Source organism: Globicephala melas, chromosome 1 (assembly GCF_963455315.2).
Source record: "Globicephala melas chromosome 1, mGloMel1.2, whole genome shotgun sequence".
Taxonomy (NCBI): domain Eukaryota; kingdom Metazoa; phylum Chordata; class Mammalia; order Artiodactyla; family Delphinidae; genus Globicephala; species Globicephala melas.
The window spans coordinates 75656178-75681497 of NC_083314.1; the positions used below are offsets into that span (position 1 = coordinate 75656178).

General features: G+C 36.9%; 1 protein-coding gene across 2 annotated transcripts in view; it reads left to right on the forward strand.

The window, feature by feature from the left end:
- ASH1L (ASH1 like histone lysine methyltransferase) overlaps positions 1 to 25320 on the forward strand; it is a 204352-nt gene that overhangs the window by 128898 nt on the left and 50134 nt on the right. For both annotated transcript variants that reach the window (XM_030842181.2, XM_060298439.2), the window contains one exon: positions 7201 to 7295. In XM_030842181.2, coding sequence (XP_030698041.1) covers positions 7201 to 7295 — 95 coding nt within the window. The remainder of the gene's footprint in view (positions 1 to 7200; positions 7296 to 25320) is intronic.

The window sequence follows — 25320 nt, forward strand, 5'->3', positions numbered from 1 at the left end:
AATGGATACAAAAACAAGATCCATATATATGCTGTCTACAAGAGACCCACTTCAGACCTAGGGACACATACAGACTGAAAGTGAGGGGATGGAAAAAGATATTCCATGCAAATGGAAATCAAAAGAAAGCTGGAGTAGCAATGCTCATATCAGATAAAATAGACTTTAAAATAAAGAATGTTACAAGAGACAAGGAAGGACACTACATAATGATCAAGGGATCAATCCAAGAAGAAGATACAACAATTATAAATATATATGCACCCAACATAGGAGCACCTCAATACATAAGGCACGGGCTAAGAGCTATAAAAGAGGAAATCAACAGTAAGACAGTAATAGTGGAGGACTTTAACACCTCACTTACACCAATGGACAGATCATCCAAAATGAAAATAAATAAGGAAACACAAGCTTTAAATGATACATTAAACAAGATGGACTTAATTGATATTTATAGGACATTCCATCCAAAAACAACAGAATACACATTTTTCTCAAGTGCTCATGGAACATTCTCCAGGATAGATCATATCTTGGGTCACAAATCAAGCCTTGGTAAATTTAAGAAAATTGAAATTGTATCAAGTATCTTTTCCGACCACAACGCTATGAGACTTGATATCAATTACAGGAGAAGATCTGTAAAAAATACAAACACGTGGAGGCTAAACAATACACTACTTAATAACGAAGTGATCACTGAAGAAATCAAAGAGGAAATCAAAAAATACCTAGAAACAAATGACAATGGAGACACGACGACTCAAAATCTATGGGATGCAGCAAAAGCAGTTCTAAGAGGGAAGTTTATAGCAATACAATCTTACCTTAAGAAACAGGAAACATCTCGAATAAACAACCTAACCTTGCACCTAAAGCAATTAGAGAAAGAAGAACAAAAAAACCCCAAAGTTAGCAGGAGGAAAGAAATCATAAAAATCAGATCAGAAATAAATGAAAAAGAGATGAAGGAAACGATAGCAAAGATCAATAAAACTAAAAGCTGGTTCTTTGAAAGGATAAACAAAATTGATAAACCATTAGCCAGACTCATCAAGAAAAAAAGGGAGAAGACTCAAATCAATAGAATTAGAAATGAAAAAGGAGAAGTAACAACTGACACTGCATTAATACAAAAGATCATGAGAGATTACTACAAGCAACTCTATGCCAATAAAATGGACAACCTGGAAGAAATGGACAAATTCTTAGAAAGGCACAACCTGCCAAGACTGAATCAGGAAGAAATAGAAAATATGAACAGACCAATCACAAGCACTGAAATTGAAACTGTGATTAAAAATCTTCCAACAAGCAAAAGCCCAGGACCAGATGGCTTCACAGGCGAATTCTATCAAATATTTAGAGAAGAGCTGTCACCTATCCTTCTCAGACTCTTCCAAAATATAGCAGAGGGAGGAACACTCCCCAACTCATTCTACGAGGCCACCATCACCCTGATACCAAAACCAGACAAGGATGTCACAAAGAAAGAAAACTACAGGCCAATATCACTGATGAACATAGATGCAAAGATCCTCAACAAAATACTAGCAAACAGAATCCAACAGCACATTAAAAGGATCATACACGATGATCAAGTGGGGTTTATTCCAGGAATGCAAGGATTCTTCAATATACGCAAATCAATCAACGTGATACACCATATTAACAAATTGAAGGAGAAAAACCATATGATCATCTCAATAGATGCAGAGAAAGCTTTTGACAAAATTCAACACCCATTTATGATAAAAACCCTGCAGAAAGTAGGCATAGAGGGAACTTTCCTCAACATAATAAAGGCCATATATGACAAACCCACAGCCAACATCGTCCTCAATGGTGAAAAACTGAAAGCATTTCCACTAAGATCAGGAACAAGACAAGGTTGCCCACTCTCACCACTCTTATTCAACATAGTTTTGGAAGTTTTAGCCACAGCAATCAGAGAAGAAAAGGAAATAAAAGGAATCCAAATTGGAAAAGAAGAAGTAAAGCTGTCACTGTTTGCAGATGACATGATACGATACATAGAGAATCCTAAAGATGCTACCAGAAAACTACTAGAGCTAATCAATGAATTTGGTAAAGTAGCAGGATACAAAATTAATGCACAGAAATCTCTGGCATTCCTATACACTAAGGATGAAAAATCTGAAAGTGAAATCAAGAAAACACTCCCATTTACCATTGCAACAAAAAGAATAAAATACCTAGGAATAAACCTACCTAAGGAGACAAAAGACCTGTATGCAGAAAATTATAAGACACTGATGAAAGAAATTAAAGATGATACAAATAGATGGAGAGATATACCATGTTCTTGGATTGGAAGAATCAACATTGTGAAAATGACGCTACTACCCAAAGCAATCTATAGATTCAATGCAATCCCTATGAAACTACCACTGGCATTTTTCACAGAACTAGAACAAAAAATTTCACAATTTGTATGGAAACACAAAAGACCCCAAATAGCCAAAGCAATCTTGAGAACGAAAAATGGAGCTGGAGGAATCAGGCTTCCTGACTTCAGATTATACTACAAAGCTACAGTAATCAAGACAGTATGGTACTGGCACAAAAACAGAAATATAGATCAATGGAACAGGATAGAAAGCCCAGAGATAAACCCACACACATATGGTCACCTTATCTTTGACAAAGGAGGCAGAAATGTACAGTGGAGAAAGGACAGCCTATTCAATAAGTGGTGCTGGGAAAACTGGACAGGTACATGTAAAAGTATGAGATTAGATCACTCCCTAACACCATACACAAAAATAAGCTCAAAATGGATTAAAGACCTAAATGTAAGGCCAGAAACTATCAAACTCTTAGAGGAAAACATAGGCAGAACACTCCATGACATAAATCACAGCAAGGTCCTTTTTGACCCACCTCCTAGAGAAATGGAAATAAAAACAAAAGTAAACAAATGGGACCTAATGAAACTTCAAAGCTTTTGCACAGCAAAGGAAACCATAAAGAAGACCAAAAGACAACCCTCAGAATGGGAGAAAATATTTGCAAATGAAGCAACTGACAAAGGATTAATCTCCAAAATTTATAAGCAGCTCATGCAGCTTAATAACAAAAAAACAAACAACCCAATCCAAAAATGGGCAGAAGACCTAAATAGACATTTCTCCAAAGAAGATATACAGAGTGCCAACAAACACATGAAAGAATGCTCAACATCACTAATCATTAGAGAAATGCAAATCAAAACTACAATGAGATATCATCTCACACCAGTCAGAATGGCCATCATCAAAAAATCTAGAAACAATAAATGCTGGAGAGGGTGTGGAGAAAAGGGAACCCTCTTACACTGTTGGTGGGAATGTAAATTGATACAGCCACTGTGGAGAACAGTATGGAGGTTCCTTAAAAAGGTACAAATAGAACTACCATATGACCCAGCAATCCCACTACTGGGCATATACCCTGAGAAAACCGTAATTCAAAAAGAGTCATGTACCAAAATGTTCATTGCAGCTCTATTTACAATAGCCCAGAGATGGAAACAACCTAAGTGTCCATCATCGGATGAATGGATAAAGAAGATGTGGCACATATATACAATGGAATATTACTCAGCCATAAAAAGAGATGAAATTGAGCTATTTGTAATGAGGTGGATAGACCTAGAGTCTGTCATACAGAGTGAAGTAAGTCAGAAAGAGAGAGACAAATACCGTATGCTAACACATATATATGGAATTTAAGAAAAAAAAAATGTCATGAAAAACCTAGGGGTGAAACAGGAATAAAGACACAGACTTACTAGAGAATGGACTTGAGGCTATGGGGAGGGGGAAGGGTAAATGGTGACAAAGCGATAAAGAGGCATGGACATATATACACTACCAAACGTAAGGTAGATAGCTAGTGGGAAGCAGCCGCATAGCACAGGGAGATCATCTCGGTGCTTTGTGACCGCCTGGAGGGGTGGGATAGGGAGGGTGGGAGGGAGGGAGACGCACGCGGGAAGAGATATGGGAACATATGTATATATATAACTGATTCATTTTGTTGTGAAGCTGAAACTGACATACCATTGTAAAGCAATTATACTCCAATAAAGATGTTTAAAAAAAAAAAAGACAATAGTTTTATTAATTTGAGTTTTGGGCCTAGATTAGAGTTGACAAGGTTTGAAAATAAGGTGATAAATACCTAAAGCCAAGAAATGACTGTAGACAATATTTAAGATAAACATAATAGCATTAATTGCATAATACCAATTAATGATTATTAGGAACACTAACTTTTTGTATTTTTCCTTAAATAATCATATATTTTTCTCCCATATGATTGTGGATTTGCCTGTTTTAATTAGATATCCTCTTATCCAAATGATAAATTATTAAAACTAATAATCTACCGAAGAGAGAGAAAGTTGGCCACAAATACTGAATTGGTTACATTTATAAATAGAACATTGTGAAAGGCAAACTAACTTCTTTTGACAATAAAGGCAAAAGAGTTTTTTTCATTTACACACTTAAACATAGCACTAGTAGTCTCATTTTTGCAACTTCAGCCATAGGCTAGAGTAAACACCTGTCACAGCAACTTTTTTTTTTTTTTTTTTTTGCTGTCCAGCCTACTGTAAGTTTCGGCAGTTTTGTATCTGAAGTGACTACTCTTCATTCCTACAAATATAAAAATTTTCTCCTGTGATTTGAACTGATAGTGGCACACAAATGAATACCACAGAAAATGCCAGGAATGTTCAGAATCTACAAGACAAACTGACAGAGACAACCAAATTCTCCCTCTTGATATACCACTCCTCAGAGCTCACACAGAATGGAGTATTTAAAACAATGAGAGAGCTTTCCATGTTGTTGTAACCAACAGGGAAATAAATGGTTATGTCTAAATTAGAACCAAAGTCAGACTTGGCTAAGAACTAGGAAAACAGTTTCTCACATGATTATCATATCCATAATGATGTCATGCGTCTTAGGTATCAGCATTGCAAAATCAAGGATAAATTTGAGTTTTTTAGGGAATCAGTTGGTAATTGATAGGATATATTCAAGGTTTCATTTATTTGAGGGCGTAAAACTATGCAGGTGACCCTGAATTTTTTTGTGATTTTCTTTCATGCTGAGTGCTTGGTTCTAGACACAGTTGTTTTCTTGATCTATTTGACTTTGATGATGAAGAAATATAGTTTTTAGTTGGTTAAAAAATTCATCTTTGTGTTCACAATCATTTTTGAGGGCCACGTTTTTAAAATGAGAAAAGTGGTCTTTAGATATAAGTAGAACAGTCTAGCATCTTTCCTTTCCTTCTTTGTAACTGTCCCCCAAACTACTTACCACTGCCTTTAAACTTTTACATGACTTAGTTTCTAACTTTACCTGGACTGCTTCAGCCTCCTTTCATTTCTTCTAATTCTCCAATCTCATTTAAACTTTCGTCTTATACCAGCTATTTCCTCGCCTGATCTTCCTCCATTTCCCAGATCCTCTCCTGAGTATCAGTAACATTTACATTTTAGCTTAATGTCACTTCCTTAGAAAAGCCTTCCCAAATTACTTGTTATTCATCACATTTTAATTATTTGCCTAGCATTTATTATTTTCTGGGTTGGGTTTTTTTTTCATTTTCTTAGTTTTTCTTATTTCCTTATTGTATATCTACCCAAGTAAACTATCTTTTTCCCCACTGTTTCTTAGTACTTGGAACAGGGCCTGGACTTAATGAGTGCTCAGTAATTGTTGAATAAATAAATGAATGATCCACTAGAAAGAACCAGTCTTCAAATAAGAACTAAAGATTCTATAAATAACTTCTTTGGGTCTCAATTTTCTCATCTGCAAAGTGTGTATTAACATACCTACTTGTTACAAGATATAATAGACTAGACTTGTTTTTTGAAAGGCAGTATGTCATAATTCATGAAAGAAATATATCCACCTTGCTTTATTTACTGGAACTTTAAGCCAAAATAAAATCAGAGTCGACTGAATGAGGCTCTCCTCTTTCTCATTTCCTTTTTCCTCCATTTTTTTCCCTTCCTTTCATGTATCTGTGAAATCTCTTCAGGTTTTGATCTCATAACAAACATTAGGAACGCAGACCCAGTAAGATGAGTGGAAGAGGTAAAAGCTGATGGGACATGGTGGATTAAAATAAAAAGAATAGTAAATGAATAGGAGTTTAGCAAGAAACTACGGTTTTCATCTTGAATCTCCTTGCCAGCTACAAAAATTAAAGCAAGTCAGTTAGCTTTGTAGAGCATCAGTTTTCAAATCTGTAAACTAGAGTTAACATTTCTTACCTACTTCACGGGATTGACATAAATAATAATGTGTGAAAGTACTTTATAAACTATAAATCACTAACCAAATATAAGGCAGTCATTATGATCAGATCTGAAATTTAGGTTCCTTCTGCAAAACTGTTGGAGAATGCTAGTGCATTGGAGATGCATTGGAGAATGCATCTTATGTATAATTCCTAAAAGACAATTTCAGAAATTCGGATTTTAAAAATATACGAAAATACATAATATCCCTCCCCCCCAAAAACATGGGTTTAAGGTTTAAGCCACTGTTAAAACAAATACTCTTTTTTTCCCCTATTCACAATTTTATTTACAAACCAGATATGTATATAAGTCAACTATTTTTGACATGTAGAAGAAGTCACACAAAATAGTTCATGCACATAAACCATTTGTTATTGTTAATTTTCTTTGTCCCTTTTTATAAGAGTCACATGAAATGACTAGTTTGGGATCAGAATTATAGAAAAATAACATACTTTTGTAGCTACACTTTAAAATAATTATCACTCTAAATTGTGAATTTGGAATTTTGCTTACTTTATGAAATCTTATCTATAGCTCAATTGGATTACATAAACATTTTTTAATTAATTAAAGCCCCCCAGTATTTTTGCATAAATTACTGTGAAGCCAAGTTCATTCCTTATTATATTTATAAAGGTGATTTTTAACTGAAAATAGTATCGCATTCTCTTAAATTGAGTATAATTGACCTACAACACTATGTTAGTTCCAGAGGTACAACATAGTGATTCAATATTTCTATACATTACAAAATGATCACCACTAAAACAAATATTCGATAGAGTGATTTTTTTTTTCTATTTTACCACAAGAGGAAATTTCATTGCCTCTCACTGTTTTCCATTCTTTTCTAATCACAGCCCAAAGAGCCGATTGATCCAATTAAAGAAAGAGAAGCTGGAATACACTCCGGGAGAGCATGAATATGGATTATTCCCAGCCCCCATTCATGTCGGTGAGTACTCAGTATACACAATATATTACTGAGAGGAAATGGTATTTCTTGAGTTTGGGTGAAATGTCTTTGTGTTCTTATTATTTCTACATCTCCAGTGGGGTCAAGTCGTTACCATTTAATTATAGGTACTCTGAAGAATTTTGCAAACCCTTTTGCCGTCTAGGGGTCAAAATGACGTAAATCTTATTCACCGGAGTTTCAATAAACACTATATCTATAACATTTGATTCTCTAAGTAAATCATCTAGGAAAACCCAACTATTCATTACTTCAGTTTCAAGTGTTTTCTGTGTTCAAAGGGAGATGATTTGTGGATATGTAATAATCAAAGGAAAAGGGCCCACTGCTTTTTCTGATCGTTTATATGCTTGAAAATTGATCAAGATTTATCTCTCTATTTATTTTTGGAGAAAATTCAAGTCTTTGTTTAGCATTTCAATAATAATACCTTCCAGGATCATACTGTTGAGCTTATCAGATAAGTAAAGTGTACCTAGAAGGCATCCTGGATTTCCTGGATTGGCCTCATCCAATCCATCTACAAGTTCTGTTATTTTCGTCCTTGAAATATATCCTACTTCTCTTCAAATTCCATTGTCATTATTCAAGTCCATGCCACTATTATCTTTTGCTCAGGCCATTGCAATAGCTTTCTAAAAGATCTGTCCACTTCCATTCTTGCTCCCTTCCAATCTACTCTCCACACAGTAAAAAGGGAAATGATTTTATAACTTAAACTAAATCGTACTTAAAACCTTCCAGTGTTCACCATTAAACTATAAACTCCTTACCCCAACTCTTGGGAATGATCTGGTTCCTGACTACCTCATTTTTCTGCCTCTGTTGTTTCCCATATTTCCCTTATAATCACTGTATTGTGTGTCATGCTGGCCTTCTTTCAGATTCTAGACCATACCAAACTCTTTCCAACCAAAAGATCATTATGCTTATTATTACCATTGCCTGCAAAGCTCTTCTTCAAACTTCCCATGGTGGATTTCTTCTCATCCTTTGAGGATGAGCTAAATGTCAGTACCAGCTTAAATATTATTTTCTTTAAAATTTTTTTGCTGATTATCCTACAAAAGAGGGTTCCTTCCTCTATATCAAGTCTGTATCAGAGCACCCTGTTTACTTCTTTCTGTAATCTATAATTACTATATTTGTTTACTCATTTAGTAATGTCTCCTCCACCAGATTATAAGCTCTAGGAGCACAGGATCATTTGTCTTTCTTATTCTCCTTTGATTTCCCCATGCTTCATACATAATAGAAGTTTAACAAATATTGGTTATACAGTGAAAGAAAAGGAGAAATTAGAATACATAATTGAATATAGGATGAGAATTTTTTTTTCCAGGAACAGCTTATTTGTGTAGTAGATGTTGATCCAGTGCTTTTAGTGTTCTCTTCAACTATGACTCTTGACTCTCTTGACTATGGGGCTTTTCTGTGTGTTATGATTATCTAGTTCCTTTTTTCTCCCCAGAGGGCCCAGCACCAGCAATGTATTTAAAGCAACAGGGGTAGACAAGTTCTGCAATAGAGATTTGTTTGCTTTAATTATTCTGTATTGGGTGGCTAGAGAATAGTTTAAGTACAACAAGCATTACAAAGTTTAATTCTCAGCTAGATAACTGTACTATTGCTTACTTAAAAAAGGTAAGAGTAAATTCCGTATTCTCTGGGCTTAGTGCCAAAGCTCTTTTGAAAGAGCCTTTTGTTTTTAGTAGTGAGGTCATAGCAGTGGAAGAAGGTTCTCAGCAGATTTAGCTATTTCCTAGAACGTGCTAATGATAAAAAGGCTTTGAAAATAAGAGGTAATTTTAAAAATTCTGTGTAAAGGAAAACATGACCATTTTGGTCTCACTGGTTTTGTTCTGGATGGGAAATTGGCTAATTCATAACTCAAATTTTGGAAAGAAGCTCTGACTATTCAAGGGGGTGATAGAGTCAGTTAATTCCAAGGGAGATGAGATGAATAATGGATAGGCCAATATTTCTGTCACATATCTGGCATGAATAGTGGTTAAGAGGTCCAGAATGGAAATCCCTTAATTTAAATAAAGGTTTTCTCTCTCTAAATCCCCACTTTAGTCTCTTACTAAGACTAATCTGTACTCAGTGGTCTGCAAATTAAGTAAATAATGGAAAAACCTATCCAAGTAGTGGGGCTTTTTTCTTGTGAAACAAGACATAAAATCAGGCTGTTACAGGATAAAAATTTTTTTTCTGGACAGTGCTGTTTTGTTGTTCAGATAATAATTTATGATTAGGATAGGGAGGGAGGCCAGTCAGCTGTTTCAAACAGGTCACTTCCAGTATCATGTAAACAAAGAGCCTGACTTTGAGTCAGCCAGACCTAGGTTCATCTCTGTCTTTGCGATATTAGTTATGTGAATAAAATAGTTATACAGATAAAATAATAATGCATCTTATCAATGGAGTCATTCAGTAAATGGAAGGTAATACTTATTTTTTAATTTTTAATGAAATCAGGTTTCTTTATCTCTTTAGAGAAATGCACTTCAAAAAAATTTACTTTTTATGATAAATACTCATTTATCAAACTGTATATTATACCTTTACATTCTTAGTCAATTGATTTTTTACAACAGTGCCACAACAGTTCAATGAGGAAAGCATGGTCTTTTCAACAGATGGTTACTGTGATAGCTGAATATGCACATACAAAAGGGTAAAGTAATTCAAAATGGATCATCAACCTAAATATAAGAGCTAAAATTATAAAACTCTTAGAAGGAAAGCATAAGAGTAAATCTTTGTGACCTTGGACTAGGTAATAATTTCTTAGGTGTCTGACACCAAAATCATGTACAACAAAAGAAAAAAAAGAGACAAATTGAACTTCATCAATATTTAAAACTTTTGTGCTTCAAAGAACACCATCAAGAAGCTGAAACAACCCACAGAAAGGGAGAAGCATTTTCAAATCATATATCAAGTAAGAGACTTGTATCCAGAAACCCATATATATAAAGAACTGTTATAATTCAACAATAAAAAGACAAACAACAGAATCTTTTCAAGAGTAAATGATTTGAATTGATCTTTCTCCAGAAAAAGATATAGAAATGGTCAATAAGCACATGAAAAGATGCTCAACATCATTAGTCATTAGGGAAATGGATATCAAAACCATAATGAGATTATCACTTCACACCCACTGGGATGGCTTTAATTAAAGGATTAATGAGGGTGTGAAGAAACTGGAACCCTCATACATTGCTGGTAAGAATGTGAAGTGGTGTAAACCTCTTTGGGAAACATTTTAGTAGTTCCCAACAAGTTAATCACAGACTTAATATAAGACCTAGCAATACTGCTGCTTAGATACATACCCAAAAGAATTGAAAACATACATCCAAAGGACTTCCCTAGTGGTCCAATGGTTAGGATCCTGTGCTTCCACTTGGGGCGGGGGGAGGGGTGTATGATCCCTGGTCAGGGAACTGGAATCTCGCATGCTGTGCGTAAACAAAATGTGATATATCTGCACAAAGGAATGTTATTGGGCAATAACAAGAAATTAAGTACTGAGACATGTGACAACATGGGTGAACCGTGAAAACATTATGCTTTGTGAAAGAAGACAGTCACAAAAAAAAAAAAGACAGTCACAAAACACCACGTGTTTTATGATTCCATTTTTATGAAATGTCCAGAATAGGCAAATACATAGAAACACAAAGTAGATGAATGGTTTCCAGGGACTGGGGGTAGGGGAGAATGTGGAGTGACTGCTAATGGGTACAAGGTTTCTTTTGGGGATGACGAAAATGTTCCCAAATAATGTTGATTATATTAGTCAGAGGTCTCCAAGGAAACAACCAATAAGATATATAGGGAGAAAGGTTTATTTTAAGGACTTGGCTTATGCAGTTGTGGAGGCTAGCAAGTCCAAAATCTGCAAGGTAGGCTGGCAGCATGGAGACCCAGGAAAAAGTTGATCTTGCAGCTCAAGGAGTCTGAAGGCAGTCTACTGACAGAATTCACTCTGTGGAAGTCAGTCTTTATTCTTTTGAGTCCTTCATCTGATTGGATGAATTCTACCCACATTATGGAGAATAATCTGCTTTCCTTGGGATCTTTTGATTTGCATGTTAATCTCATCCAAAAAATACTTTGACAGACACATCTAGAATCATGTTTAACCAAATATCTGTGTACGGTGATCCAGCCAAGTTGACACATAAAGTTAACCATCCTGTAGTGATGGCTACACACTCCATATACTAAAACCCACTGAATAGTACATTTTAAAAAGTTGAATTTTATGGTATGTGAATTTTGCCCCAATAAAGCTGTAATTTTGAAAATGTATATTATATTTATGTTGGTTTGGTCAGGCATATATTTATAAAAATTACAGTGATTATACAATGCAAAAGAAAATTTTTAATGCTTTGAGCTTTATGTTCACAGCTACTTTTAGTGTTAAACACTTTTTTGTAGAGTAGGAGGATAGATTGTTCAATAAAAGAATTTCAAGCAAAAAAAACATATAATATTAAGATAAAATTCCCCAGAATAAGTGAAATAGAAATAATGTTCAAGGATAAAAAGAAATGATTTAATTTTCTAAATGTTAAAGAAGGGAGTATTCCTTTTTTAATGAATAGTGATAAGTATTAAATCCCTATGGTATGCAGTTTCATCATTTTTAAACGCTGTAACCAAATATTACATCATTTGCAACTGTTTAAACTTTACATTTAAAAATGCATAAGGGAGGGCTTCCCTGGTGACGCAGTGGTTGAGAATCCGCCTGCCGATGCAGGGGACACGGGTTCGTGCCCCGGTCCGGGAAGATCCCACATGCCGCGGAGAGGCTGGGCCCGTGAGCCATGGCCGCTGAGCCTGCGCGTCCGGAGCCTGTGCTCCGCAACGGGAGAGGCCCGCGTATTGCAAAGGAAAAAAAAAAAAGAATGAAAATGCATAAGGGGATTCATAGTTTTTCAAAAATCTTCTGGGGAGTATGAGAGCAAGAAAAATGAAGACATAGGCTTTCACATTTGGCTTCTGGCATCAGTTAGGCCTTGAGTCAAATTCCACCTCCAACAATTACTAGCTGTGTGATCCTGGGCAACTTGACACATCTCAAGGCCTCAAATTCTTTTTTTTTTTTTTTTTTTAAGGCCTCAAATTCTTTAGTGTAAAATAGAAATTAGTATGAATATTAAATAAAATAATGCATGTAAAATACTTAGCACAGTACCTAACAGAGTAATCATTCAATAACTGGTAATTACTGAATTGAAGCTGTTTTTGCAGTAGACTTATCAGTCAACAAGAATCCATTACTTAGTATGTAGGCCCTTCTTTTTACTCTGACAGTTGTTGTGAAATATATCGTGATACCCTTTTCTGGTGAGCTCAGAAAAGAATTCAGAATCCTTCTCAACATAGCTTTTGTCATTTGCCCCTATAAGTCATTCAGACTTAGGCCAAATCTTGACTGCTTTTCCTGATACAGTGGAAAGAACATAGGCCTTATGTGCAGAAAAGAATTAAAATAGCAGACCTAAGACTTCTATTCTTAGAAAGTCCTGCTTACAAGGTTGGCCATTAGCTGGCATCTGGAAACTTGAATAGTAAATAGTTCCCTCTATTATAAAACTTTCCCTAGATGGTAAGAGAGTCTTACTGTGCCTACCATGTATAAACTGTATGGTTTCTGCTGAACACTTGGTTTCATTCAAAGAGAATGGAATTTTGGTACATCCTAGGTAGAGGGTACCTAAATGACCAGCCACGAATTAAAACCTTGGGTGCTGAGTTTCTAATGAGCTCTCTTGTTAGCCAACATTTTACACGTATCGTCACAGTACATTGCCAAAGATTGCATCTTGCATGACTCTACTGAGAGAGGACTTTTGTAAACTTGTGCCTGGTTCCCTCCAGATTTTGCCCAATGTATATTTTCTCTTTATGGATTTTGCTTTGTGTCTTTTTGCTATACTAAAATATAGCCATGAGTCTGATTATATGCTGAGTCCTGTGAGTCACCAGACCTGAAGGTGGTCTTGGGGACCCTCAACACACCTTGGAATCAAACACAAGAGACTCCTCTTTTCATTTCACACTCTTGTAGCTAAGTGATCTTGAACAAGTTAATTATCTACTCTACATCTCAGCATCTTCACCTATATGTTGAGACTGTTTCCAACCTGAGTTGTGAGGATTAAATGATACTTATTTTGAAATAATTAACACAGAGTGGATACCCCCTCCCCTTGGTTTACTATGACCAAGTAAAGTTGTCCCTCTGTATCTGTGGGGTATTGGTTCCAGGAGCCTCCTCAGATATTAAAATCCAAGGATGTTCAAGTCCCTTATATAAAATGGTATAGTATTTGCATATAACCTACACACATCCTCCTGTAGACTTTTAATCATCTCTAGATTACTTATAATGCTGTGTATATAGTTACCAGCACTGGGAAAATTCAAGTTTTGCTTTTTGGAATTTTCTGGAATTTTTTAAAATTTATTTTTGATCCAAGTTTGGTTGAATCCATAGATGCCTAGAACCCACAGATATGGAGGACTGACTGTACTCAATGTCAATGAGAAGAGTAAAGCCATCCCACTGATTTCTAGAAAACTGGTAGATGATAACGAACAGAAATCAGTAAAATATTAAACAGACAATAAGGGAACAAAGATTTGAAAATAGCAACAAAATTAACAACCTCTCGCTACACTGATCAAGACAAAGGAAGAGGTAACACAATTTACCAGTATCCATACTAATGGTCCTACAGTCATTAAGAGGCTAATAATATAAATAACTTTATGCCAATACGTTTAACAATATATGAAATGGGCAAATTCCTTACAAAATACAACTTATAAATGAAATTAAACATCTGAATATCCTATAATTGTTTAAAGAAATTGAGTTCCTTACTAAATCTTTCACATGAAAAATTCCAGAACTGGGGCTTCCCTGGTGGCGCAGTGGTTAAGAATCCACCTGCCAATGCAGGGTACACGGGTTCGAGCCCTGGTCCGGGAAGATCTCACATGCCGCGGAACAGCTAAGTCTGCGCACCACAACTACTGAGCCTGCGCTCTAGAGCCCGTGAGCCACAACTCCTGAGCCTGTGTGCCACAACTACTGAAGCCCGTGTGCCTAAAGCCCGTGCTGTGCAACAGGAGAAGCCACTGCAGTGAGAAGCCCACGCACTGCAAGGAAGAGTAGCCCCCACTCTCCAAACTAGAGAAAGCCCGAGCACAGCAACAAACACCCAATGCAGCCAAAAAAAAAAAAAAAAAATTCCGGAACTAAACGGTTTTCCCTTGTGAACTCTTATATATATTTGAGAAACAAATAACACCAGTCTTAACACAAACACTTTGTGAAAGTAGGGGAGAAACAATTCCCAACTCATTTCATAAGCTTAGTGTAACCCTGATAGAAAACCTGACAAAGACTTTAGTTGAAAAAAACAACTACAGAACAAAGTTGATTATAAACTCTTAGAACTAGAAAGGAATTTCCTTAGTGTTACATTGAATAAAAAGCAGATCATACTTAATGATAGGATATTGAATGCTTCCTTCTAAAATTGGAAAGAAAGTAAAAATGTTCACTCTATTTACTTATTTTCAGCATTATTCTGGATGTTCTACCAGTGCAGTAAGGCAAGAAGATGAATAAAAGTCATAAAGATCAGGAAGGAAAAAGTCAAACTGTTTCTGTTTGCAAATAACATGATCGTGTATGTAGAAAATCCAAAGAGATGCACTAAAAAGTTACTACAACTGGTAGCAAGACTACTGGGGGGAAAAAATCAGTATATAAAAATCAATTGTGTTAAAAAACTAAACACACTCCTACCATACAATCCAACAATTGAACTCCTTGGTATTTACCCAAAGAAGTTGAAAACTTAAGTCTGTGCAGTAACCTGCACACAGATGTTTAAAGCAGCTTTATTCATAATTGCCAAAACTTGAAAGCAACCAAGATGTCTTTCAGTAAGTGAATGGATAAACTGTGGTACATCCAGACAGTGGAATATTATTCAGCACTGAAAAGAAATAGCTATCAAGCCATGAAAAGACAGTGAAAAATTTTAAATTCATAGTACTGAATGAAAGAAGCCAATCTGAAAAGGCTACATACTGTATGATTCCAACTAAATGACATTCTGGAAGGCAAAACTGTGGAGACATTAATAAGATCAGTGATTGCCAGTGGTTTGAGGGGAAGGAAGGATGAATCTACAGAGCACAGAGGATTTTTAGGGCAATGAAACTATTCGTTGTGATACCTTAATGGTGAATACATATCATTATACATTTGTTCAAAGTCATAGAATATGCAATACTAAGGTACTGATGTAAACTATGGACTTTGAGTGATAATGATATGTCAGTATATGTTCTTCAGTTGTTAACAAATGTACCGCCCTGGTGGAGGATGTTGATAATAGGGTAGGCTATGCATGTTTAGGGGCAGGAGGTACATATAAAATCCCAAAATCTCATAACATAATACAAAAATGTCTAGGTTTGAATTGAAAATCATATGTCATACCAAGAACCTGGGAGATCTCAAACTGAATTTTAAAAGGCATCAATGTATGCCAACACCAAGATATTAGAATTATCTGACAGATTTTACAACAATTATGATTTTTAAAAAACACTTCAACAAGCAGTTATAAACATGCTTAAAACATAAAAAGATAGAAAGCCTTGGCAAAGAAATGAAAAATAGGAAAAACATATAATTTTTAGAATTGAAAGATGCAGTAGCTGAAATTAAAAGCTTGGGGATAGACTCAACAGCAGAATGAAAGATATACAGGAAAGAATCAGTGAAGTAGGTGATGGAGTGTTACAAGTATTACCCAATCTGAACAAAAGAGAAAATAGACATTTAAAAAAACAAACAAACTGGAGGCTATGGGACCATGACAAAAGAGCTAATATTTATGTTCTTGGTGTCCTGGAAGGAGAAAAGAAAGAAGGTAGAGATTAAAAAAAGTACTTGAGTAAATAATGTCTTGAAAACTTCCCAAATTTGGCAGAAGACATAAACCTTCTGATTCAAGAAGATGAGCAAACCCGGAACAGGGTATATATAGTCAAAGAAATCCATGCTGAGACACATGATCAAACTTCAGCATACTAAAGACAAAACAATTTTAAAACAATGAGAGAGAAATGACTTCATATCCATAGGGGTAAAACAAATCAAATGACAGTGGATTTCACGTCTGAATTCATGTAAGTGGCACATTTTTCAAGTACTGAAAGAAGAACTGTCAAACCAGAATCCTATACCCAATGAAAATATCCTTCTTTCAGGAATTGAAAGAAGCAAAGGATTCTTAGGTTTGTTGCCAGCAAATCTATCCTATGGGTAAAGGAAGTTCTCTAAACAGAAAGAAATAAAAGAAGGAACCTTGGAACATCAGGAATGCAGAAAGAATACAGTAAGCAAAAATATGGGCATTTACAATAGGCTTTCCTTCTCCTTCTGAGCCTTTCTAAGTAATTGTTTAATGGATGAAGCAAAAAATTTTAACATGGTTGTACTTTTTTTAACAGCTTATTGAGGCACAATTCACCCATTTTAAAGCACACAGTGGTTTTGGTATATTACATTATTAATTTTAACTTGAGGTAAAATATACATAACTTAAATTTTGCATTTTGACCATTTTTAAGTATAAGGTTCAGTGGCACTAAGTACATTCACGCTGTTGTGCAACCATCACCCCTGTGCATTTCTAGAACTTTTTCATCATCCCAAACTGAAACTCTGTACCCATTAAATAACAATTTCCTATTTTCCCCTTCCCCCAGCCTCTGATAACCACTGTTCTTCTTTCTAGCTCTATGATTTGACTATTATAGGTACCTCATATAGGCGAAATCTTAACAACAATATTTGTCCTTTTGTGTCTTCCTGATTTCACTTAACATAATGTCTTTATGTTAACATAAGTTCTTCCATTTTGCAGCATATATGAGAACTTCATTTCTTTTTAATGGTGGATAGTATTCCTTTGTGTGTGTGTATGTATACATACGCACACATTTTGTTTATCCATTCATCTGTCAATGGACATTTTCTAATGTTTTCACTTTTTTGCAATTGCGAATAATACTGCTATAAACATTGGCTTACAGAATTCTCTGTTGAGGACCCCTGGTTTCAGTCCTTTTATGTGTGTACCCAGAAGTGTAATTGCTTTATCATATGGTACATCTACAGACTATACCACTTTACAACCCCATCAGCAAATCTTAAGAGTTCAGTTTCTCCACATCCTTGGTAATACTTGTCATTTTCTGTTTTTTTCTGTAATAGCCATCCTAACAGGTGTGAAGCAGTGTCTCGTTGTGGTTTTGATTTTCATTTTCCTAATGATTAGTGATGTTGAACATCTCTTTAAGTACTTATTGGCCATTTGTATATCTTCTTTACTGAAATGTCTACTCAAGTCCTTGTCTTTTTTTTTTTTTAACAGTAGGTCCTTTTTGGTTATCTGTTTTAAATATAGTAGTGTGTACATGTCAATCCCAAACTCCCAATCTATCCCTCCCCCTCACGCTTCTCCCCTGGTAACCATAAGTTTATTCTCTGAGTTTTTGAGTCTGTTTCTGTTACGTAAATAAGTTCATTTGTATTTTTTTTTTTTTTTTAGATTCTTCATGTAAGCGATATCATATGATATTTTTCTTTCTCTGTCTGACTCACTTCACTTAGTATGATAATCTCCAGGTCCATCCATGTTGCTGCAAGTGGCATTATTTCATTCTTTTTAATGCCTAATATTCCATTATATATATGTACCACATCTTCTTTATCCATTCATCTGTCAATGGACATTTAGGTTGCTTTCATGTGTCAGCTATTGTAAACAGTGCTGCAGTGAACACTGGGGTGCATGTATCCTTTCAAACCATGTTTTTCGCCAGATATATGCTCAGGAGTGGGATTGCTGGATCATATGGTAGCTCTATTTTTAGTTTTCTTAAGGAACCTCCACACTGTTCTTCATAGTGGCTGTACCAATTTACATTCCCACCAACAGTGTGGGAGGGTTCCCTTTTCTCCATGCCCTCTCCAGCATTTATTGTTCGTAGAGTTTTTGATGATGGCCATTCTGACCATGTGAGGTGATATCTCACTGTAGTCTTGATTTGCATTTCTCTCATAATTAGTGATGTTGAGCATCTTTTCATGTGCCTCTAGGCCATCTGTATGTCTTCTTTGGAGAAATGTCTATTTAGGTCTTCTGCCCATTTTTTGATTGGGTTGTTTGTTTTTTGGATATTGAGCCACATGTGCTCTTTGTAAATTTTGGACACTAATCCCTTGTTGGTCACATCATTTGTGAATATTTTCTCCCATTCTGTGGGTTGTCTCTTTGTTTTGTTTGTGGTTTCCTTTGCTGTACAAAAGCTTTGAAGTTTCATTAGGTCCCATTTGTTTATTTTTGTTTTTATTTCCATTACTCTGGGAGATGGATCGAAAAATATATTGCAAGCAACCATACTCCAATAAAAATTAATTTAAAAAAAGAGAAAAACATATTGCTGTGATTTATGTCAAAGAGTATTCTGCCTATGTTTTCCTCTAAGAGTTGTATAGTATCTGGTCTTACATTTAGGTCTTTAATCCATTTTGAGTTAAGTTTTGTGTATGGTGTTCAAGAATGTTCTAGTTTCATTTTTTTACATGTAGCTGTCTGGTTTTCCTAGCACCGTTTATTGAAAAGACTGTCTTTTTTTCATTGTATTTGCCTCCTTTGTCATAGATTGACCATAGATGTGTGGGGTTATTTCTGGGCTTTCTATCCTATTCCATTGATCAGTATTTCTGTTTTTGTGCCAGTACTGTACTGTTTTGATGACTGTAGCTTTATAGTATAGTCTGAAGTCATGGAACCTGGTTCCTCCAGCTCCATTTTTCTTTTTCAAGATTGCTTTGGCTGGGCTTCCTTGGTGGCACAGTGGTTAAGAATCCACCTGCCAATGTAGGGGACACAGGTTCGAGCCCTGGTTTGGGAAGATCCCTCATGTCACAGAGCAACTAAGCCCGTGCGCCACAACTACCGAGCCTGCGCTCTAGAGCCTGCGAGCCACAACTACTGGAGCCCATGTGCCACAACTACTGAAGCCCACGTGCCTAGATCCCATGCTCTGCAACAGGAGAGGCCATGGCAATGAGAAGCCCACACATCGCAATGAAGAGTAACCCCTGCTCGCCACAATTAGAGAAAGCCCAAGTGCAGCAACCAAGACCCAATGCAGCCAAAAATAAATAAATTAAAAAAAAAAAAGATTGCTTTGGCTATTCAAGGTCTTTTGTGTCTCCATACAAATTTTAAGATTTTTTTGATCTAGTTCTGTGAAAAAGGCCATTGGTAATTTGATAGGGATTGAATTGAATCTGTAGATTGCCTGTTTTTTTGGCTGCACCACACAGCTTGCAAGATCTTAAAATCTTAGTTCACCAATCAGGATTGAACCCGGGCCCACAGCAGTGAAAGCGCCGAGTCCTATCAACTGGACTGCCTGGGAATTCCCAAGTCCTTGTCCATTTTTGAATTGAGTCAATTTTTTTTTGTTCTTGAGCTTAGTTCTTTATATATACTGAATATTAATTCCTTCTTACATACTTGATAAATTGGAGAATATCTTTATTACATGGATAGAGAAAACCACCAACTATATAAACAACAAAGGATAATTTTAATTACATTAACTACCTTATTGGAGATAGCAACTCTAGCAATCTGGGTTGAATGTGGTTGTTTACAATAGCTATGTTAAAATTACAGATTTTTAGGTAAGGTTAAGAATGAGGCAAAGGACAGAGTTTGGTGGAGAGGATTTAATTTTAAGTGAGAAGAATGATACATGAGAATATAAAAGTGTGAGGGAGCTGGTTCTGTTTAAGAAATTGTGTTGGTACAGGCATTTTGGAAAACGGTATGGAGGATCCTCAAAAAATTAAAAATAGGGACCTCCCCAGCAGTCCAGTGGTTAAGAATCCACACTTCCAGGACTTCCCTGGTGGTCCAGTGGTAAAGAATCCACCTTCCAATGCAGGGGACGCAGGTTCAATCCCTGGTCAGGGAACTAAGATCCCACATGCCGAAGGGCAACTAAGCCCACGCTCCATGACTACTGAGCCCGCGCGCCTCAACAAGAGAGCCTTCATGCCGCAAACTACAGAGCCCACGCACCCTGGAGCCTGCACACCACAACTAGAGAGAGAAAACCCACATGCCACAACTAGAGAGAAACCCACGCGCCGCAATGAAAGATCCCGCATGCTGCACCTAAGACCCAACACAGCCCCCAAAAATAAATAAATAATCCACACTTCCACTCCAGTGGTCACAGGTTCAATCCCTGGTCAGGGAACTAAGATCCTGCATGCTGCGTGATGCAGCAAAAAAAAAATTAAAAATAGAACTACCAGGGACTTCCTGGTGGTTCAGTGGTTAAGACTCCACGCTTCCAATGCAGGGGGCTCGGGTTCGGTCCTGGTCAGGGAACTACATCCCACATGCTGCAACTAAGAGTTCACATGCTGCAACTAAAGATCCTGCATGTCACACCTAAAAGATCCCACATGCCTCAACAAAGATCCCACGCTGGCAGTGGAGATCCCGAGTGCCACAACTAAATAAATGCCAGTGTAGCTTAATTAATTAATTAATTATTTAAAAAATAGAACTACCATATAATCCAGCAATTTCACTTCTGGGAATATATCCAAAGGAAATGAAAACACTAACTCGAAAAGATACCTGCACACCCATGTTCATAGCAGCATTATTTATAACAGCCAAGACATGAAAACAACCTAAGTGTCCATCAAGGGATGAATGGATAAAGTAGTTGTATGTATATCATACTACAGTACACACACACACACACACGTACATTCGATGGAATATTATTCAGCCATAAAAAATAACAAATGAGGAAATCCTGCAATTTGCAACAACATGGATGGACCTTGAGGGCATTATGCTAAGAGAAATAAGTCAGAAAGAGAAAGAGAAATATTGTATGATCTCACTTATATATGGAATCTAAAAACATCTCTGCACACGTGTGTGTGTGTATGTGTGTGTGTGTAATAGAAAAGGGGATCAGATTATGTGTGGTTACCAGAGGGATCAGGGGAAGGGGAGTAAGTGGTCAAAAGGTACAAATTCCCAGTTACAAGATAAGTAAATACTAGGGATATAATCTACAGCATAGCTATAGTTAACACTGCTGTATGATATATATGAAATTGTTAAGAGAGTAAGTAAATTCTAAGTGTTCTCATCACAAGAAAAAAATTTTTTTCTTTTTTTTTTGCTTTCTCTTTTGATTGTATCTATAAGAGATGATGATGCTAAATAAATGTATAGCTGTAATCATTTCACAGTATATGTAACTCAAACCATTATGCTGTACACCTTAAACTTATATAATGATATATCTCAATTATATCTCAGTAAAACTGGAGGAAAATGAATTAGCATAACAAGCCAAAAAAAAAAAGGAGAGAAATTGTGCTTAGGAAGAGCAGAATTCAAGAAACTGGGGGAAGGTGGTGATACTGCTTAGTAGGGTTAAAAGAGAACAACTAGTGGAGTACCTCGAAACTTATACTGTAGGGACTTCCCTGGTGGTACAGTGGTTAAGAATCCAATGCAGGTTCCATCCCTGGTCGTGGAACTAAGATCCCGCATGCCGTGGGGCAACTGAGCCCGCGAGCCACAACTAGAGAGCCCAAGCACCACAACTAGAGAGACTACATGCTGCAACTACAGAGCCCACGTGCTCTGGAGCCCCCACACCACAACTAGAGAGAAGCCCACACATGGCTACGAAGAGCCCACGTGCCACAACAAAAGATTCCACATGCCACAACGGAGATCCCTCTTGCTGCTGCAACTAAGGCCCCAAGCAGCCAAATAAGTTAATTAAAAAGAAAAAAAAAGTATGCCATGGAATATATATTTTCATTCATTCAGAAAATATTTAATACCTCTTTGATCAGGCAATTTTCTAGATGCTTTGGATACAATTTTCTAGATGCTTTGGATACATCAGTAAACAAATAGGTAGAGATCCATGCCTCTGTGGAGCTGACATTCTTACAAAGGGGGAATGGGAATCATAATAAATAATTATTACCTATACGTAGAGTGATATTGTAACCCAGTACTTATATTATATATAAACAAGCTGAACTTTTTCTGAAGGTCAGTCACCTTATTGTTGTTTAGAAAACAAAAGAGGCCACGTTTTTGTCAGATTTTAAGATATCTTGGAAAAAGGCAAAGCCATTATTACCTTTCTCCTTTTTATTAAGTACCTCTCTCTCCTTTGGTTTCCTCATTTGCCTAGCTACCTGATTAACAATGGAGTGCTTTTGTGGAGATGTTCCTCCTCCTAGTGTTCATATCCTTTTCATATTAGGATTGATTCTGTAAAAGAAAATCATCATGGACCTTCCTCTTCCGGATTTCAAGGTCAACACAAGTTTCTGTAGCCTCTTGAAATGACTTTCTTGCCCACAGAATCAGTTTTATTTCAAAGGGAAAAGTAAAGGATTTCTCTGCTCCTTTCCTAGTGACCAGTGGCAGGATTTGAGATCTCAAGGCTCCAACACACAGTTAAAAAAAACCTACAAAAGATATGATTTCATCTAATTTTCAGATGGATAGAAAGTGATTTTTTTTCCCATTTTAAAAATGAGGAGGGGGCTTCCCTGGTGGCACAGTAGTTGAGAGTCCGCCTGCCGATGCAGGGGACACGGGTTCGTGCCCCGGTCCGGGAAGATCCCACATGCCGCGGAGCGGCTGGGCCCGTGAGCCATGGCCGCTGAGCCTGCGCGTCCGGAGCCTGTGCTCTGCAACGGGAGAGGCCACAACAGTGAGAGACCCGCGTACAGCCAAAAAAAAAAAAAAAAGGAGGGCTTCCCTGATGGCGCGGTGGTTGAGAATCTGCCTGCCAATGCAGGGGACACGGGTTCGAGCCCTGGTCTGGGAGGATCCCACATGCCGCGGAGCAACTAGGCCCGTGAGCCACAACTACTGAGCCTGCGCGTCTGGAGCCTGTGCTCCGCAACAAGAGGCCGCGATAATGAGAAGCCCGTGCACCGCGATGAAGAGTGGCCCCCGCTTGCCGCAACTAGAGAAAGCCCTTGCACAGAAACGAAGACCCAACACAGCCAAAAATAAATAAATTTTTTTTAAAAGTAAAAATGAGGATTAGCTCAAAGAATAATTTTTCCAAATGAGGAACTCCTGAATAGGTTCCTCTGAGGTATCATCTCCAGCAGGATTTGACAAGGAAATCTCTTTAAGTGAGTCTCACTAACTAAAAATGAATTACCTAGGTCTGGTTTCAGAAATGTTAGAGGAAAGGAAAGACTGACCCATCATTTTTTTCCTCAACACTTAATATATGGATTAGAGAGGAGAAATACAAATAATGCCAGGAAAAGCAACATAACATCTGTGGAGATGTTGGTAGGAGAACTCAAGATGCTGGGCACTGGGGAAAATTGTGTCTTTAAAGTTAGTTGAAGTGGATAATGGATGCTTTCTTTCCTAGAAAGAGAAAGAAAAGTGTTCTTTTTAAAAATTCAGAACTTACTGTCTACTCCTTCATTCTTTTACACCCTCTTCTCTACAGACAACACATTAAGAAAGGAGTTAACCCTTTACATTAAGGGATTTGTCCTGTCTTCTGAGAAGCAATTTTGACTTTTAAAAAAATTATTTTTATTTTATTGTTGTTAGAAACAGTACATACTCATAAATATTCCTTTTAATGTAGAAAGATGTGAATTAAAAGATAAAGTTCCCCTTTCCAGAAATATAATAGTTTAGCATATACCCTTTCAAACTTTTTCCTATATACATATAGCTGGTTTTTTCCAACACTTTATTATGAAATTTTTCAGCATACAGAAGTTTGAAAAAACTAAACACAAAATATCCCATCACCTAGACTTTTTCATTAATATTCGCCTGATTTATCATATATTTATCCATCTTTTATTCCATCCTATTTTTGGACATGCTGCAAAGTAAATTGATATACTTCCCCCATAAATATTTGATCATATCAGAGTCAAGATCTCAGTATTTGCTTATAGGGTTTTTCTTTTGAGGTGAATTTACCATCAGTAAAATGCACAGGGCTTCTCTGGTGTTGCAGTGGTTAAGAATCCACGTGCCAGTGCAGGAGACACGGGTTCGAGCCCTGTTCCAGGAAGATCCCACATGCCACGGAGCAACTAAGCCCGTGCGCTACAACTACTGAGCCTGTGCTCTAGAGCACGAGAGCCACAACTACTGACCCACACGCCACAACTACAGAAGCCCATGCGCCTAGAGCCCATGCTCCACAACAAGAGAAGCCGCCGCAATGAGAAGCCCGCACACTGCAACGAAGAGTAGCCTCCCGCTCACCACAACTAAAGAAAGCCTGGGCACAGCAACGAAGACCCAATGCAGCATGCATGCATGCATCAGTCAATCAATCAGTCTTCTCAGAGTGACATCAATAGCTAGTTAGGTTATATAATTTTTAAAATAAAATAGGGCTTCTCTGGTGGCTCAGTTGTTAAGAATCAGCCTGCCCTCTCCAAGACCAGCACCATGGCAAAATGAGGAAACAACTAAAAAGTGAAGAGTTTGCACAATGGAAAACCACCCTGACCATCTCCTGAATTTACAGGGATCATAGGTGGAACGTTCCCTTCACTGGCAGCCATCTTTGGCCGTTCTATTTCTGCATCACACTCATCCCTCAATAAAGTCAGTGACTGGATCTTCTCCCAAAGTTTCCCCTGCTTTCCATCAGGCATGGGGGAAAAAAATCAAGAGAGACGTTAGTATCTGTGACTGAGGAACTCTTAATCCAATCCAGAAGAAAAGCATCTGTTATGGAAAGAATGAGATATTCAAGGATGTTGGAGACACTGCTCTGAACACATTCTGCACAG